At 44.1% G+C, this 14,041-nt stretch overlaps 1 protein-coding gene across 1 annotated transcript in view; it reads right to left on the bottom strand.

Moving 5' to 3' along the window:
• Positions 1 to 14,041, bottom strand: part of LOC306870862 (serine/threonine-protein kinase PAK 3) — a gene marked incomplete at its 3' end in the record, with an annotated part of 285,953 nt that overhangs the window by 98,577 nt on the left and 173,335 nt on the right. The window contains exon 8 of the mRNA XM_079418334.1: positions 4,943 to 5,006. Within this exon, the coding sequence (XP_079274460.1) occupies positions 4,943 to 5,006 (64 nt within the window). The remainder of the gene's footprint in view (positions 1 to 4,942; positions 5,007 to 14,041) is intronic.

Raw genomic sequence — 14,041 nt, 5'->3', positions numbered from 1 at the left:
GATTACAGACCTGTGGCTTTAACGTCTGTCGTCATGAAGTCGTTTGAAAACTGGTTCTGGCTTATCTGAAGGACATCACTGGACCCTTACTGGACCCCCTGCAGTTTGCTTACCGAGCAAACAGGTCCGTGGATGATGCAGTCAACATGGGACTGTCACGGAACACTTCGAGATCACCGTGGAAAGACGAGGTCTGGGTCCAAATGCAGGTAAGGCTCTCTTTAATAACGAACCAAAAAGGCCAACAAGGCAAAACAAAACTGATTAGGAATGGGATACATTAAAGGCAATACAGTGCATGTATCCCCAGAGTTTCCACAGTGACAATGACTAGTACAATAAATGACAATTAATTCACCCAGGCAGAGTGGTGAGAAAGAGGAGAATATATAGTCTGCGGCAATGGGGAACAGCTGCGGGTGTAATAATGAGTGTCAGGTGAATGATATGCGGCAGGTGTGTGGAGTTAGGGGAATGGAGTCCGGGAGGACGGGAGATGGTAACCTCTAGTGGAGAAAGGAAGAACTGCAGCCCGGACTCGTGACAGGGACTGCACTTCATCTTGCAGCATCTGGATAAATCAGGGACTTATGTGATGATCCTGTTTGTGGACTTCAGTTCAGCCTTCAACACCATCATTCCTACACTCCTCCAGACCAAACTAACCCAGCTCTTTGTCCCTAGCTCAATCTGTCAATGGATCACCAGCTTTCTGACAGATAGGCAACAGCTAGTGAGACTGGGGAAATTCATGTCAAACAGCCGCACCACCAACACTGGTGCCCCTCAGGGTTGGGTCCTCTCCCCACTGCTCTTCTCCCTGTACACCAACGACTGCACATCTAAAGACTCCTCTGTCAAGCTCCTGAAGTTCGCAGATGACACCACACTTATCAGCCTCATTCAGAACGAGTCTGCATACAGACAAGAGGTTGACCAGCTGGTTGTCTGGTGCAGTCTTAAGAACCTGGAGCTCAACACGCTCAAAACAGTGTAGATGATCGTGGACTTCAGGAGAAACTCCCTGCACTCCCCCCACTCACCATCATGGACAACACTGTGACTGCCATCAAGTCTGTTCTGTGCACATCAATAACTGTCTGGTTTGGCTCAGCTACAAATTCAGACACCAGAAGATTACAGACAATGGTTTGGATCACCGAGAGCATTATTGGTGCTCCCCTGCCCACCCTTCAAGAACTATATACATCTAGAATGAGGAAAATGGCTCAGAAAATCACTCTGGATCCCTCACATCAAAGCCATCCCCTTTTTTAACTTTTGTCATCTGGCCGGCGCTACAGAGCCCCAAATACCAGGACAGGCAGGCACAAGAACAGTTTCTTCCCCCAGGCCTTATGAACAGTTAAATGTTCCCCCATTGTGCAATAAAAGTATGTGCAATAACCTTACATTTATTTGTTACCACCTACATCCTAGTACATCACTAAATCTCATTCTATTCTATCATCTATAGCACAACTGTACATACAATTTATTTTATTTTTCTATTTTTGTATTTACATATTTATATTTACATATGTGTATTTTTATTCTCATCTTATTTTTATTGTCTGTGTGTTGTTGTTGTCTCTGTGCACTGGAAGCTTGTGACACTAAAACAAATTCCTTGTATGCGCAAGCAATAAAGCTCTTTCTGATTCTGATTCTGAAAATGGGTGCCGATGACTGAGCTCCCACAAACAATAGGTGAGCATGCAGGCGCAGAACATAAAACATACATTTTCGGTTACACTAACCCTAACCCTAACATTTTTCTTATACATTTGTCAATTTTAAATCTAAAATCGTGATAATCATAATGTTAATGGACATTAGAATTAACATGTTATTAGATATGTTATATGTCAACTACCCATATAAATATTAAGGAAATAAACATGACAAAGTGGTCTTATTTTTTAACAGTTACTGCGATGTAAAAACTGACCCATAATCATAGCTGTCACAGAATGGCCCGTCTTCCCCATCACTCATCACTATCACCTGTTTATTTCCAATCATCACCGGCACCTGCACCTCATTATCACCAGCCACATAAAAGCACTTCCCTCAGATCACTAGATCGTCCGATCTTGAAGTGACGTTACAGGACTACACTGTCTGTTCAGGATTGCTACATGGACCGTCTCTGCTTCCATATAAGCTGAGTATAACTACCTGTGAATACTTACCTGTCCTTACTTCCCTTCTGCCTTGTCCTCTTCCAGTCATCCTCCTCGTCTGTCCCCAGTGGTTTGGTTGAATCCTCGTATGTCTCTGCCGCTCTGACGCTGCCAATCTCCAGGATCTGTCAAGACAGAGAGACTGATTGTGACTGACATTCCTCTTACTTTAACCTCACGAATTGATACTCACCAAGTCCGAAGAATCTGCACGATTGCTGTTTGCTGTTCACCTTGTAAATAAACACCTTGTGATTTCACTTACCTTCTGTGTCCAACCCGTTCCGTTACAGAAGATCGGACCCTTACCGAAAATGAGGCGGCGGCTGGTTTTGGTTCCCCGCAACGGAGGGTCATTGCCGATTCTCCTGCTTCCTCCACCCACGGCGAAGTATGTTCCGTCAGCGGCGATGAGGAATCCGCCGCAACTGGCGATGAACGTTGCGCCGTTGGAGATGGGGATGATTCCACAGCACACGAACAATCAGGCTCCGCCAACGCAGAATGACGGGCTAATGGATGAGGCTCTTCCCCCGGAGTTCTCGGCTCCTGTTCTTTCTCCAATGTCTTCTTCTCATCAGTGCCTTCCAGTGCCTGCTCCTCGCAAGCGCCCTCCAGTGCCAGCTCCTCGCCAGTGCCTTCCATTGCCTGCTCCTCGTCTGCGCCCACCAATTCCTGCACCTCGCAAGTGCTCACCTGAGTTCCCGCTGGTCCCGTCCAGCCCACCTGAGTTCCCGCTGGTCCCGTCCAGCCCACCTGAGTTCCCGCTGGTCCCGTCCAGCCCCGCGCCTCCCGTGCGCCCTCTAATGTCCGCGCTGCAAGAGCGCCCTCTAATGTCCGCGCTGCAAGAGCGCCCTCTAATGTCCGTGCTGCAAGAGTGCCCTCAGGTGTCCGCGCTGCAAGAGCGTCCTCCTGCGTCTTTTCTGGTTCTATCCAGCTCTGCGCCTCCCGTGCGCCCTCAAGTGCCCGCTCCTCCAGAGCGCCCTCAAGTGCCCGCTCCTCCAGAGCGCCCCACAGAGCCCGCTCCTCCGGTGAGACCCCTTATGGGGAACATTCCCAAAGAAATTTTGGGGGGGGGCTATATACTTGTAATCCTAGTAGCCATAGTGGCCTTGCTAGGGACATTTGTCAGGGCCACTATGGCTCATTTCGCATGGCCACATGAATCCCTTTGGGCTTCCCAAAAAATATGGCCATGGCTGCCCAAGCCTCCTGTCCCGCCATGGCATCCCGAGCCTCCTGATCCGCCATGGCTCCCCGAGCCTCCTGATCCGCCATGGCTCCCCGAGCCTCCTGATCCGCCATGGCTCCCCGAGCCTCCGGATCCGCCATGGTCCCCCGAGGCTCCTGATCCACCACAGCCTCCCGAGTCTCCGGATCCGCCATGGTCTCCCGAGCCTCCAGTCCTGCCCTGGCCTCCTAAGGCTCCTGATCCGCCCTGGAGGCTTCCCTGTCCTGTCCAGGTGCTGCTCCAGCCTCCAGGGCGCCCACCCCCCCCTCCCCGGTATTATTGTTGTTACGTCGCGGGACGCGCCGTCCGGGAGGGGGAGGTAATGTCACAGAATGGCCCGTCTTCCCCATCACTCATCACTATCACCTGTTTATTTCCAATCATCACTGGCACCTGCACCTCATTATCACCAGCCACATAAAAGCACTTCCCTCAGCTCACTAGATCGTCCGATCTTGAAGTGACGTTACAGGACTACACTGTCTGTTCAGGATTGCTACATGGACCGTCTCTGCTTCCATATAAGCGGAGTATAACTACCTGTGAATACTTACCTGTCCTTACTTCCCTTCTGCCTTGTCCTCTTCCAGTCATCCTCCTCGTCTGTCCCCAGTGGTTTGGTTGAATCCTCGTATGTCTCTGCCGCTCTGACGCTGCCAATCTCCAGGATCTGTCAAGACAGAGAGACTGATTGTGACTGACATTCCTCTTACTTTAACCTCACGAATTGATACTCACCAAGTCCGAAGAATCTGCACGATTGCTGTTTGCTGTTCACCTTGTAAATAAACACCTTGTGATTTCACTTACCTTCTGTGTCCGACCCGTTCCGTTACAATAGCAGTATACTGGGTTATGAAAAAAGGCTGAAAAAAAAATCTACGCCACAGATTATTATCAGGGTGCATGAATAATAGAAAATGGGGTAGACCAGGTGCATTCAAGTTAAATTTAAATGAAAACACTATTGGACTGAACCTGGAACAGTATTCTCTGCTCAGGATACAGGGATCGCCAGTAACTGACAAGAATATACACAGGTCTGAAATCATTTATGCAGGAGCACAAGGGTAATAAAGAAATATAAACCAATTTATTTAATATGCTTTAATGATTTTACAATGCAATTACTGAGAAAATAATAAAAATGACAGGCATATTAAAGTTCATTAACACCTTTACTACAGTGTAGGTGTCATATGGGCTCTGTTATGATAATTTTATGACATTTTTAAAATCCATTTTGGAGCTTGACCCCTCACTGGTTGTTATTTACTATTTACTATTAGAGCAGTGTAAACATTCTTGAAAGCATCACCTTTAGCGTCCCATACATTTTATTTTGACACTTCTTTACCCTGACACCCACCCCCATCCCTATCCTTATCGTCTCCCTTTCTCTTTTTCTTCTTCTCTGTTCCACCGGTCTTTATTTTCTCATATCTTTATGTATTTAAAATGTGAAATGATTGGTATAGTGTGTGAGTTTGGGTGGTGCATAAACGATGACTGTAGATAAACATACCCTTGTCCTATTTTCTCAAAACGTGTGTATTTCTTCTTGGGATCACCAACGCTAACAATGCTTCCTGGAAGAAAGAAAAGAGCCCTGTAAGACTATATATATATATATATATATATATATATATATATATATATTAGGGGTGTAACTGTATGCGTATCGTGTACCGAACGGTTCACGGGCAAATTCCAAATGACTACATAATGGCACGCATTTGCCCTGCTCACTCCAAAGTCCCCACTCCAAGGGGATAGGGATGATCACTTCCATTTGGAATTTGCCCGTGAACCGTTCGGTACACGATACACGTACCATTACACCCCTAATATATCTATACACATAAGATATATATAGGCCTGGTAATTTAACAGATTAATTAATTACAGTGAAAAATAACACATTCAAATTATTATAATGCACTTGCCATTTGACATTTCAAACAGTTGACTGATGACAAATATGAGGCAGGGCAACAACTCACTGCCTGATGGAGCCTAGAGAACGTAGTTAGAATGTCCCTAAAATTCAAGTTATGGGACAAAAATTCCCCTGTTTGAGTTTTTGTCTCATATTTACATCATATAGTTAAGCAATATCACATAAGCTATACAGGTGCTGGTCATAAAATTAGAATATCATGAAAAAGTTGATTTCAGTAATACCATTCAAAAAGTGAAACTTGTATATTAGATTAATTCATTACACACAGACTGATATATTTCAAATGTTTATTTCCTTTAATTTTGATGATTATAACTGACAACTAATAAAAGTCCCAAATTCAGTATCTCAGAAAATTAGAATATCAATTAAGACCAATGCAAAAAAAATGATTTTTAGAAATGTTGGCCAACTGAAAAGTATGAACATGAAAAGTATGAGCATGTACAGCACTCAATATTTAGTTGGGGCTCCTTTGGCCTGGATTACTGCAGCAATGCGGCGTGGCATGGAGTCGATCAGTCTGTGGCACTGCTCAGGTGTTATGAGAGCCCATGTTGCTCTGATAGTGGCCTTCAGCTCTTCTGAATTGTTGGGTCTGGTGGATTGCATCTTCCTCTTCACAATACCCCATAGGTTTTCTATGGGGTTAAGGTCAGGCGAGTTTGCTGGTCAATCAAGAACAGGGATACCATGGTCCTTAAACCAGGTACTGGTAGCTTTGGCAGTGTGTGCAGGTGCCAAGTCCTGTTGGAAAATGAAATCTGCATCTCCATAAAGTTGGTCAGCAGCAGGAAGCATGAAGTGCTCTAAAACTTCCTGGTAGATGGCTGCGTTGACGTTGGACCTCAGAAAACACAATGGACCAACACCAGCAAATGACATGGCACCCCAAACCATCAATGACTGTGGAAACCTTACACTGGACCTCAAGCAACGTGGATTATGTGCCTCTCCTTTCTTCCTCCAGACTCTGGGACCTTGATTTCCAAAGGAAATGCAAAATTTACTTTCATCAGAGAACATAACTTTGGACCACTCAGCAGCAGTCCAGTCAATACGCTTCTGACGCTGTCTCTTGTTCAAGAGTGGCTTGACACAAGGAATGCGACAGCTGAAACCCATGTCTGGCATACGTCTGTGCGTGGTGGTTCTTGAAGCACTGACTCCAGCTGCAGTCCACTCTTTGTGAATCTCCCCCACATTTTTGAATGGGTTTTGTTTCACAATCCTCTCCAGAGTGCGGTTATCCCTATTGCTTGTACACTTTTTTTCTACCACATCTTGTCCTTCCCTTCGCCTCTCTATTAATGTGCTTGGACACAGAGCTCTGTGAACAGCCAGCCTCTTTAGCAATGACCTTTTGTGTCTTGCCCTCCTTGTGCAAGGTGTCAATGGTCGTCTTTTGGACAACTGTCAAGTCAGCAGTCTTCCCCATGATTGTGTAGCCTACAGAACTAGACTGAGAGACCATTTAAAGGCTTTTGCAGGTGTTTTGAGTTAATTAGCTGATTAGAGTGCGGCAGCAGGTGTCTTCAATATTGAAAATTTTCACAATATTCTAATTTTCTGAAATACTGAATTTGGGACTTTCATTAGTTGTCAGTTATAATCATCAAAATTAAAGGAAATAAACATTTGAAATATATCAGTCTGTGTGTAATGAATGAATCTAATATACAAGTTTCACTTTTTGAATGGTATTACTGAAATAAATCAACTTTTTCATGATATTATAATTTTATGACCAGCACCTGTAGGCTAAGTGCGATATCACAAGTGTAAATGTGATACTAATCTTATACAGCAGTTCGGTAAGTAAGAAGTTAACATTGTGTTATTTTAGACACAATGTTGTCTGTTTTGCTCAATTTTGCCAATGAAAATATCAAGACAAAGCAGAACTGTTTGTCTCTGAGCAACACACAGAGACATTTAATTTCTTAATGTACGTTTTGAATGATTTGGGTGAACCATTTTGTGCGTTGAACCACTGGCCATAGGCGTGTTGTATTTGAAGTGGCTCTGCACAGACTGATCAGTGAATGACATCAAAGGACAGCAAGAGCGATTCAAAAGCATAAGGAACCGTCTGCTCTCTATTGCTCTTGTGATACTTTGATGTTATACACCGATTGGTCTGATGATGATGATCCGCTTCAAGTCGAACAAGCCTAATGATTCAATGGAGCATTCATAAAGAACCATTTACTTCACTCCTGAATGAATCAGCAATTTGAACGACCCAAATGAATTAATTAATGACTCAATGACTTAATCATTAAGACATTTACCACCACCTAATGGCAGTTTAGCTTATTATTTAGAGTATAATTTCATTAAAAGGTCATGAAACCCCATACTACTTTTTCTGAGATTTTAGCAGAAGTGTTTGTGTTGCACATCATAGAAGACAATGTTAGCATCCGATAATTTTAACCATGCTTTACAGATGTGGCTGTATGCTTGGGATCATTGCAGTTCCCTTTTTTTCCTCCACATTTTTGCTTTCCCATCAGTTAGATAAAGGTTCATCTTTGTCTCATCGGTCCATAAACAGTTCCAAAACTCTTCTGGCTCACTTTTGTGCTTTTTTGCAAACTCTAATCTTGCCTTTCTATTTTTGGTTCTGGTCAGAGGTTTGCATCTTGCTGTGTAGCATCTGTAATTCTGTGTCAAAGTCTCCTGAGGATAGTAAATTGTCAGAGCATCACCCCAGCTTTCTGGAAGCTGTTGGTGATTTTACAGACACGTCTTTTAGGTTTCATTTTCACAGCTTTTATGATTTGTCCTTTTATGAAAGACCTGTGAGGCAACTTTTCCAATACTTATGCTCACATCAGATAGGGGGATGAAACTCAAAGTGCTGAACTTCTTAGCTGGTAAAACATCTGTGTTGAATCACCCAATAATAAAATGTGACATTCTGTAGTTTTGTCTCATATTCATCTTTTATTCATATTTGTATATGTCTTGACTCCACAGCCAACAGAGCAATTTTGTATTTACTGTTCCAATAAATTTGGAGGGCACTGTACATAGATTTTCAAGTCACCACAGACTACATTTCCCATGCTCCACTTCACTGATTACACTCTCTCACCTGCAACTAATGACACACTATATAACACCCACTCAGATCTTTCTCAAATCACAGAGTATTGTCTGCGTTTATCGCTCTTCTAGTGATAGCACTTTACGGTGCCAGTTTCCTGTCTGAGTTTTGTCTAGTTCCTAGTTCCTTGCTCTAGTCCAGTTTAGTCACATCTAGTTTTGCCTGATTGTCTGTTTCCTGATCAGCTGCCTGTCTTGGATTTCTCTCTCGTCTTGTCATTTGGACTCTGTTCGTACCTCGCCTGGATTAGTATCTGTCTGTGGATTACTCACTTGCCTTATCCTTTGGATTATGTTCGCCATCGATCGACCTACGCCTGTTTATTGGAGTACTCTTCTGTCTTGCCCTCTAAATACATGTTTGGCATTGTCCGACCCTTGCCTGTTTTGACCATGTTTAAGAATAAAGCTTTGCAGATGGATCAATATGCTTCCTCTATTCACTCCGTAACCGAATACTCGACCCCACAAGGATCCAGCAGCTTTTCATGTGGACATTGGCTAGGTATTGACACCGTAAAACTGTTATTAACCCTCGAGCAGGGCACGCGATCACTCGAGGACTATATTAACACTTTAACCTTCAACCCCATTTAGGGCCTCGCAGGTGAAAATAACCTACCTGAATTAAAATGGTAACAGTTTGTGACAAAGTGTGCTTACACAAACAAATTAGGTATCTTTGGAAAGAAGAGACTCTGGGCTTTACTATCTATCATCCAGAGTTGATAATGCTCAAAAAGATAAAAAGTTATAGACACTGACGTGCCTTGAAAAATATTTTTCCACACTGAATGTTTTTTTATTTCATATACAAATACATGAAATAAGTCCTGGAGCAATCCAGAAAAGTAATGGATCGAAAGCCATGTGTCTCATCAGTTCATATTTCAAATTTGAAGAAGATACCATGAAAAATGAGATTCCTGCAATATTTTTTCTGAAACTATTTATAGTCCCCCCACCCCCCTGTTTGAGGAAAAATAACCACCAAATGGATTGCAGAATTATACAAGCTATTTTAGTCATTATACATGTTCCTGCATAGTTTTTCAATTATAAAATAATAGACAGATTTATTTGAGCACTAAAAAATACAAAAATAATTATTTGAGTAATAAAAAAGGAAAAAAAATAGAAAAAAATGCTTTGTATATAGTATGTATACTGAAGTATTCTTCGTTATTCGTTATTACAATGATAAATATCACTGCCAGACGTGAAGTGATATTGCCAGACATGGTCATAGAGTCAGTAAACACACGCTGATGTGCTTCCATTCAGATTATAATCAAACAGATGGGCCATATAATCAATAATAGCTGATCAATGAATCACAATGATAGCCGTCATAGAGTCGCTAATAAACACGCTGATGTGCGTCCATACAGATTATAATCATGCAGACACGGCCACATTCCCCACACAATACACACACACACATATAAAAAATGTAGAAGAAAAAAAAAACAGTTTTTTATGGATAAAGCAGATCGCTAAGTTATGCCCCGCTCAGATGACAGCGTGCGTCACAGAAGCGTCACTGCCGGCAGGAGGGAGCGCCAAATTCAAATAATCTATATTCCGCTTTTCTGAGACTTTTTTTTCCGTAGACGGTCTCATTATGTTTGTAAGACCGTATTCTACAAAATCGTTTTGTTTTTTTACCACCAAGACGCTGTTTTTGAGCGTAATTTATTCCATAACGGACGCGAACAATAACTCTCTGAAGAAATGAAACGTAAACAAAGGAATATTCATCCTTATTACAACGTTATTGTTTCGCTGGACTAAAAGTGCTCGCTGGGATGTTTTTCTGTGGACCCTTACCTCTCTAACTAAACTGGGATTTCAGCAGTGGACGCGTTTGTGGCTCGTTATTACAATGATAAAGGTACGTACGGCTTTTTTACTCTGCGTGTTTGGATGTGTACTGCTTACACAAATGTAGCAAATTTGTGCCACTCATTCCTTATAAGCTTTCCATCGAAAAACAGCGATCTGTCGTCGATGCTTGAGGCTTAGACCCTCAGAATGATATAGAGTTTGACAAGATTAACTTTGTCCCGTTTCATTTATTCTATTAGAAAACAATGACACATGCAAACAAAGAGCGTTCAGTGCGAGGTCGCTCTGGTGCAGGCTAACAGGTTAAAGAGTATCTAGCCATTGCTTATTACTTTCATTTACCAGACTGATAGACTTTTTTTGCGACGGCGTTAATCAACCATTGAAATCTAAGCTCATTCACGAGGGTCCGCGTTCGTCACTCAGTTTATGGACTATGCTTTGTTGACTGTTGTTTCAGCGTTCACTGTGGGCGTCACAGAGGAACGCGACACCGCGTTCGAATGGCAGCCACGGAGCGTGCTTACGAAATGGCGGCAACAACAAAGTACTGTAGTGATACTTCTGTCGTTCCTGATCCTAAACATGTTGCGGTTTTTATATTTCGGACTCCAGTCACGCCACGGCTGCCACATCAGAGCCCATTAACATCGCGGCTGCCGCATCAGAGCCTGTGTATGTCTCGTCTGATCTGCCAAAGTCCAGTCAAATCACAGCTGATTTTCCTGAGTCAAGTCACAGCTGGTCTTCCTCAGTCAAGTCAAGTTTCAGCTGATCTTCCTGAGTCAAGCCAAGGCACAGCTGATTTTCCTGAGTCATGTCACATCTCAGCTGGCCGTCCAAGGTCTCGTCAAGACACATCTGATCGTCCAGAATGTTGTCACTTCACAGCTGATTGTCCAGAGTCTCGTCACGATTCCGCTGATCTCCCAGAGCCTCATCACACCCAGAGCGAGGTGTTAGTGAGGCCAGCAGGGGGTGCTCACCCTGCAGTCTGTGTGGGTCCTAACGCCCCAGTAAAGTGACGGGGACACTATACTGTCAAAAAGCACCGTCTTTCGGATGAGACGTTAAACCGAGGTCCTGACTCTCTGTGGTCATTAAAAATCCCAGGATGTCTTTCGAAAAGACTAGAGCATCCTGGCCAAATTTCCCCATTGGTCTCTGACCATCAGGGCCTCCTAATCATCCCCTTACACTGATTGGCTTCATCACTCTGTCTCCTCTCCACCAGTAAGCTGGTGTGTGGTGGGCGTTCTGGCGCACTATGGCTGCCGTCGCATCATCCAGGTGGATGCTGCACACTGGTGGTGGACGAGGAGACACCACCCCTCACAATGTAGAGCGCTTTGAGTGCTTAGAAAAAGCAGAAAAGTGCTATATAAATGTAATGAATTATTATTATTATTATCACGTCACAGCTGATCATCCAGAGTCTCGTCACATCACATCCATTCGTCCAGTCTCTCGTTACGTCACAGCCGATCATCCAAAGTCTCGTCACGTTACAGCTGATCGTCCAGAGCTTCGTCACGTCACATCTGTTCGTACAGAGTCCTGTCATTTCCTGTCTATTGCACCCAGATCTTCGAGGTCAGTTCTTCAGTTTCCCAGACTGGCATCCAGCAAGGATGATCCACCGTTGGTGTCAGCACGTGCAGCTGGTATCCCTAAACCAGCGCTCTCAAACCTTCCTGTTCCTGAACTGATTCCCCTGTCTGTAGCGCTTCCCACAATGAGGGTTGCCTTATGGTGTATTTGGGCTGCATACACCACCACTGAAACTCTAGAAACGGCAGCGCCCACTATGATTTCTTCCGAGGTAGTGGCTGACACTGCAGAACCTCCTGAGGTAGTGGCGCTTGCTGCTGTGTTCCCCAAGGCGATGGCGCCCACTGCAGCTTCTCCGGAGGTGGCGGCATATGCTGCAGAACCTACCGAGGCAGCGGCGCTTGCTTCAGCTTCTTGCATGGTGGTGACGTCCAGCAATGCACCCTCAGCTTGTCATGTCGCGAGCGAAAGAACCATTACCTGTCCTGTTAAGGAGAATGTTAATGAACTCTCCCTGTTTCCTGATTTTACTGCTGTAGAACCTCCAGAGGAGGCAGCAGCTGCTGCAGAACCTCCAGATGTGTCAGTGGTATCCATTTATCAACTCTCTACTTGTCCAATGACACACACTATATAACACCCACTCAGATCCTTCTCAAATCACAGAGTATTGTCTGCGTTTATTGCTCTTCTAGTGATAGCACTTTACGGTGCCAGTTTCCTGTCTGAGTTTTGTCTAGTTCCTTGCTCTAGTCCAGTTTAGTCACATCTAGTTTTGCCTGATTGTCTGTTTCCTGATCAGCTGCCTGTCTTGGATTTCTCTCTTGTCTTGTCATTTGGACTCTGTTCGTACCTCGCTTGGATTATTATCTGTCTGTGGATTACTCTTTTGCCTTATCCTTTAGATTATGTTCGCCATCGATCAACCTATGCCTGTTTATCGGAGTACTCTTCTGTCTTGCCCTCTAAGTACATGTTTGGCATTGTCTGACCCTTGCCTGTTTTGACCATGTTTAAGAATAAAGCTTTGCAGATGGATCAACATGCTTCCTCTATTCACTCCGTGACAGAATACTCGGCCCCACAAGGATCCAGCAGCTTTTCATGTGGACATTTATCAACTCTCTGCTTGTCCTGTCACAGCTACGAAGGCCGTCTGTGAACAATCTGTTGATACTGTCATGGCTATGGAGGCAGTCTGTGAGCTCCCTGTTTCTCCTGTCATGGCTGTGGAGGCCGCTTGTGAACTTTTGTCCTGCTCTGAACCTGCCAAGGAGGCCTTTTCTGTGCTCTCTGTTTGCCTTGCTATGACCGATAAGGTCTTTTCTGAACCCTTAGTTTGTCCTCTCACAGTCAAGGAGACTATCAATAAACTTCTAGACTGCCCTGTCACAGCCAGAAAGGCTGCCCCTGAACTCTCGTCCTGTCCTGAACCGACCACAGAGGTCATCAATGAAATTGTGTCTTGTCTCGACCCAGCCTGTTGTGGCTACGAAAGCCGTAAATGAACTTTGTTTGTTCCGTTAACCCTGTCATTGCCAGAGAGACCACAAGTGAACTACCTGTTTGTCAAGTTTCAATTAATGACTCTGAGTGTGAAGTGTCAGCCCGTCTAGTTCCTATCAATGCTATTGACTTTGATCTATCTGCCCTATTTTGAGTAATATGTCTGATGATCTTTCTGTCTGTCCAATTACAGTCAATGAGTCTGAGTTTGAACCTCTTTGTCTAGTTGCAATTAATGGGTCTGAGTGTGAATTGTCTGCCTGTCCAGTTTCAGTTATGGATTTTGGTTATATGTCTGCCAGTTCAGTTTTAGTCAATACCTCCTGCTTAGAACTGTCTGTCTCAATACTGCAGTTGAATCTGATCTATCTGTCTTTGCCAGTTTCAGTCCATGAGTCTAATTACGAACTGTCTGCCCTTCCGATTCTCTCTAACGTATCAGATTTTGAACTGTCTGTCCGCCCAGTTATCCTCAAGAAGACCAAAACTGAACTTTCAGGTCTGTCAATCATTACCAATGAATCTACTTATGAGCCCTTTATGTTGCCTGCCTCGGTCCTTGGGGCTGTGAATGCTCTGTCTGTTCCCTGTGTTTCAGCTCCTCTGGCATCTTCTACCTGGTCGTGGTTGTTGGTTCTGCCG

The sequence above is a fragment of the Barbus barbus genome (assembly GCF_936440315.1).
Source record: "Barbus barbus genome assembly, chromosome: 6".
NCBI classification, from domain to species: Eukaryota; Metazoa; Chordata; class Actinopteri; order Cypriniformes; family Cyprinidae; genus Barbus; species Barbus barbus.
Note: the sequence above shows the minus strand (reverse complement) of the source record. Positions and strands in the feature narration are given on the sequence as shown.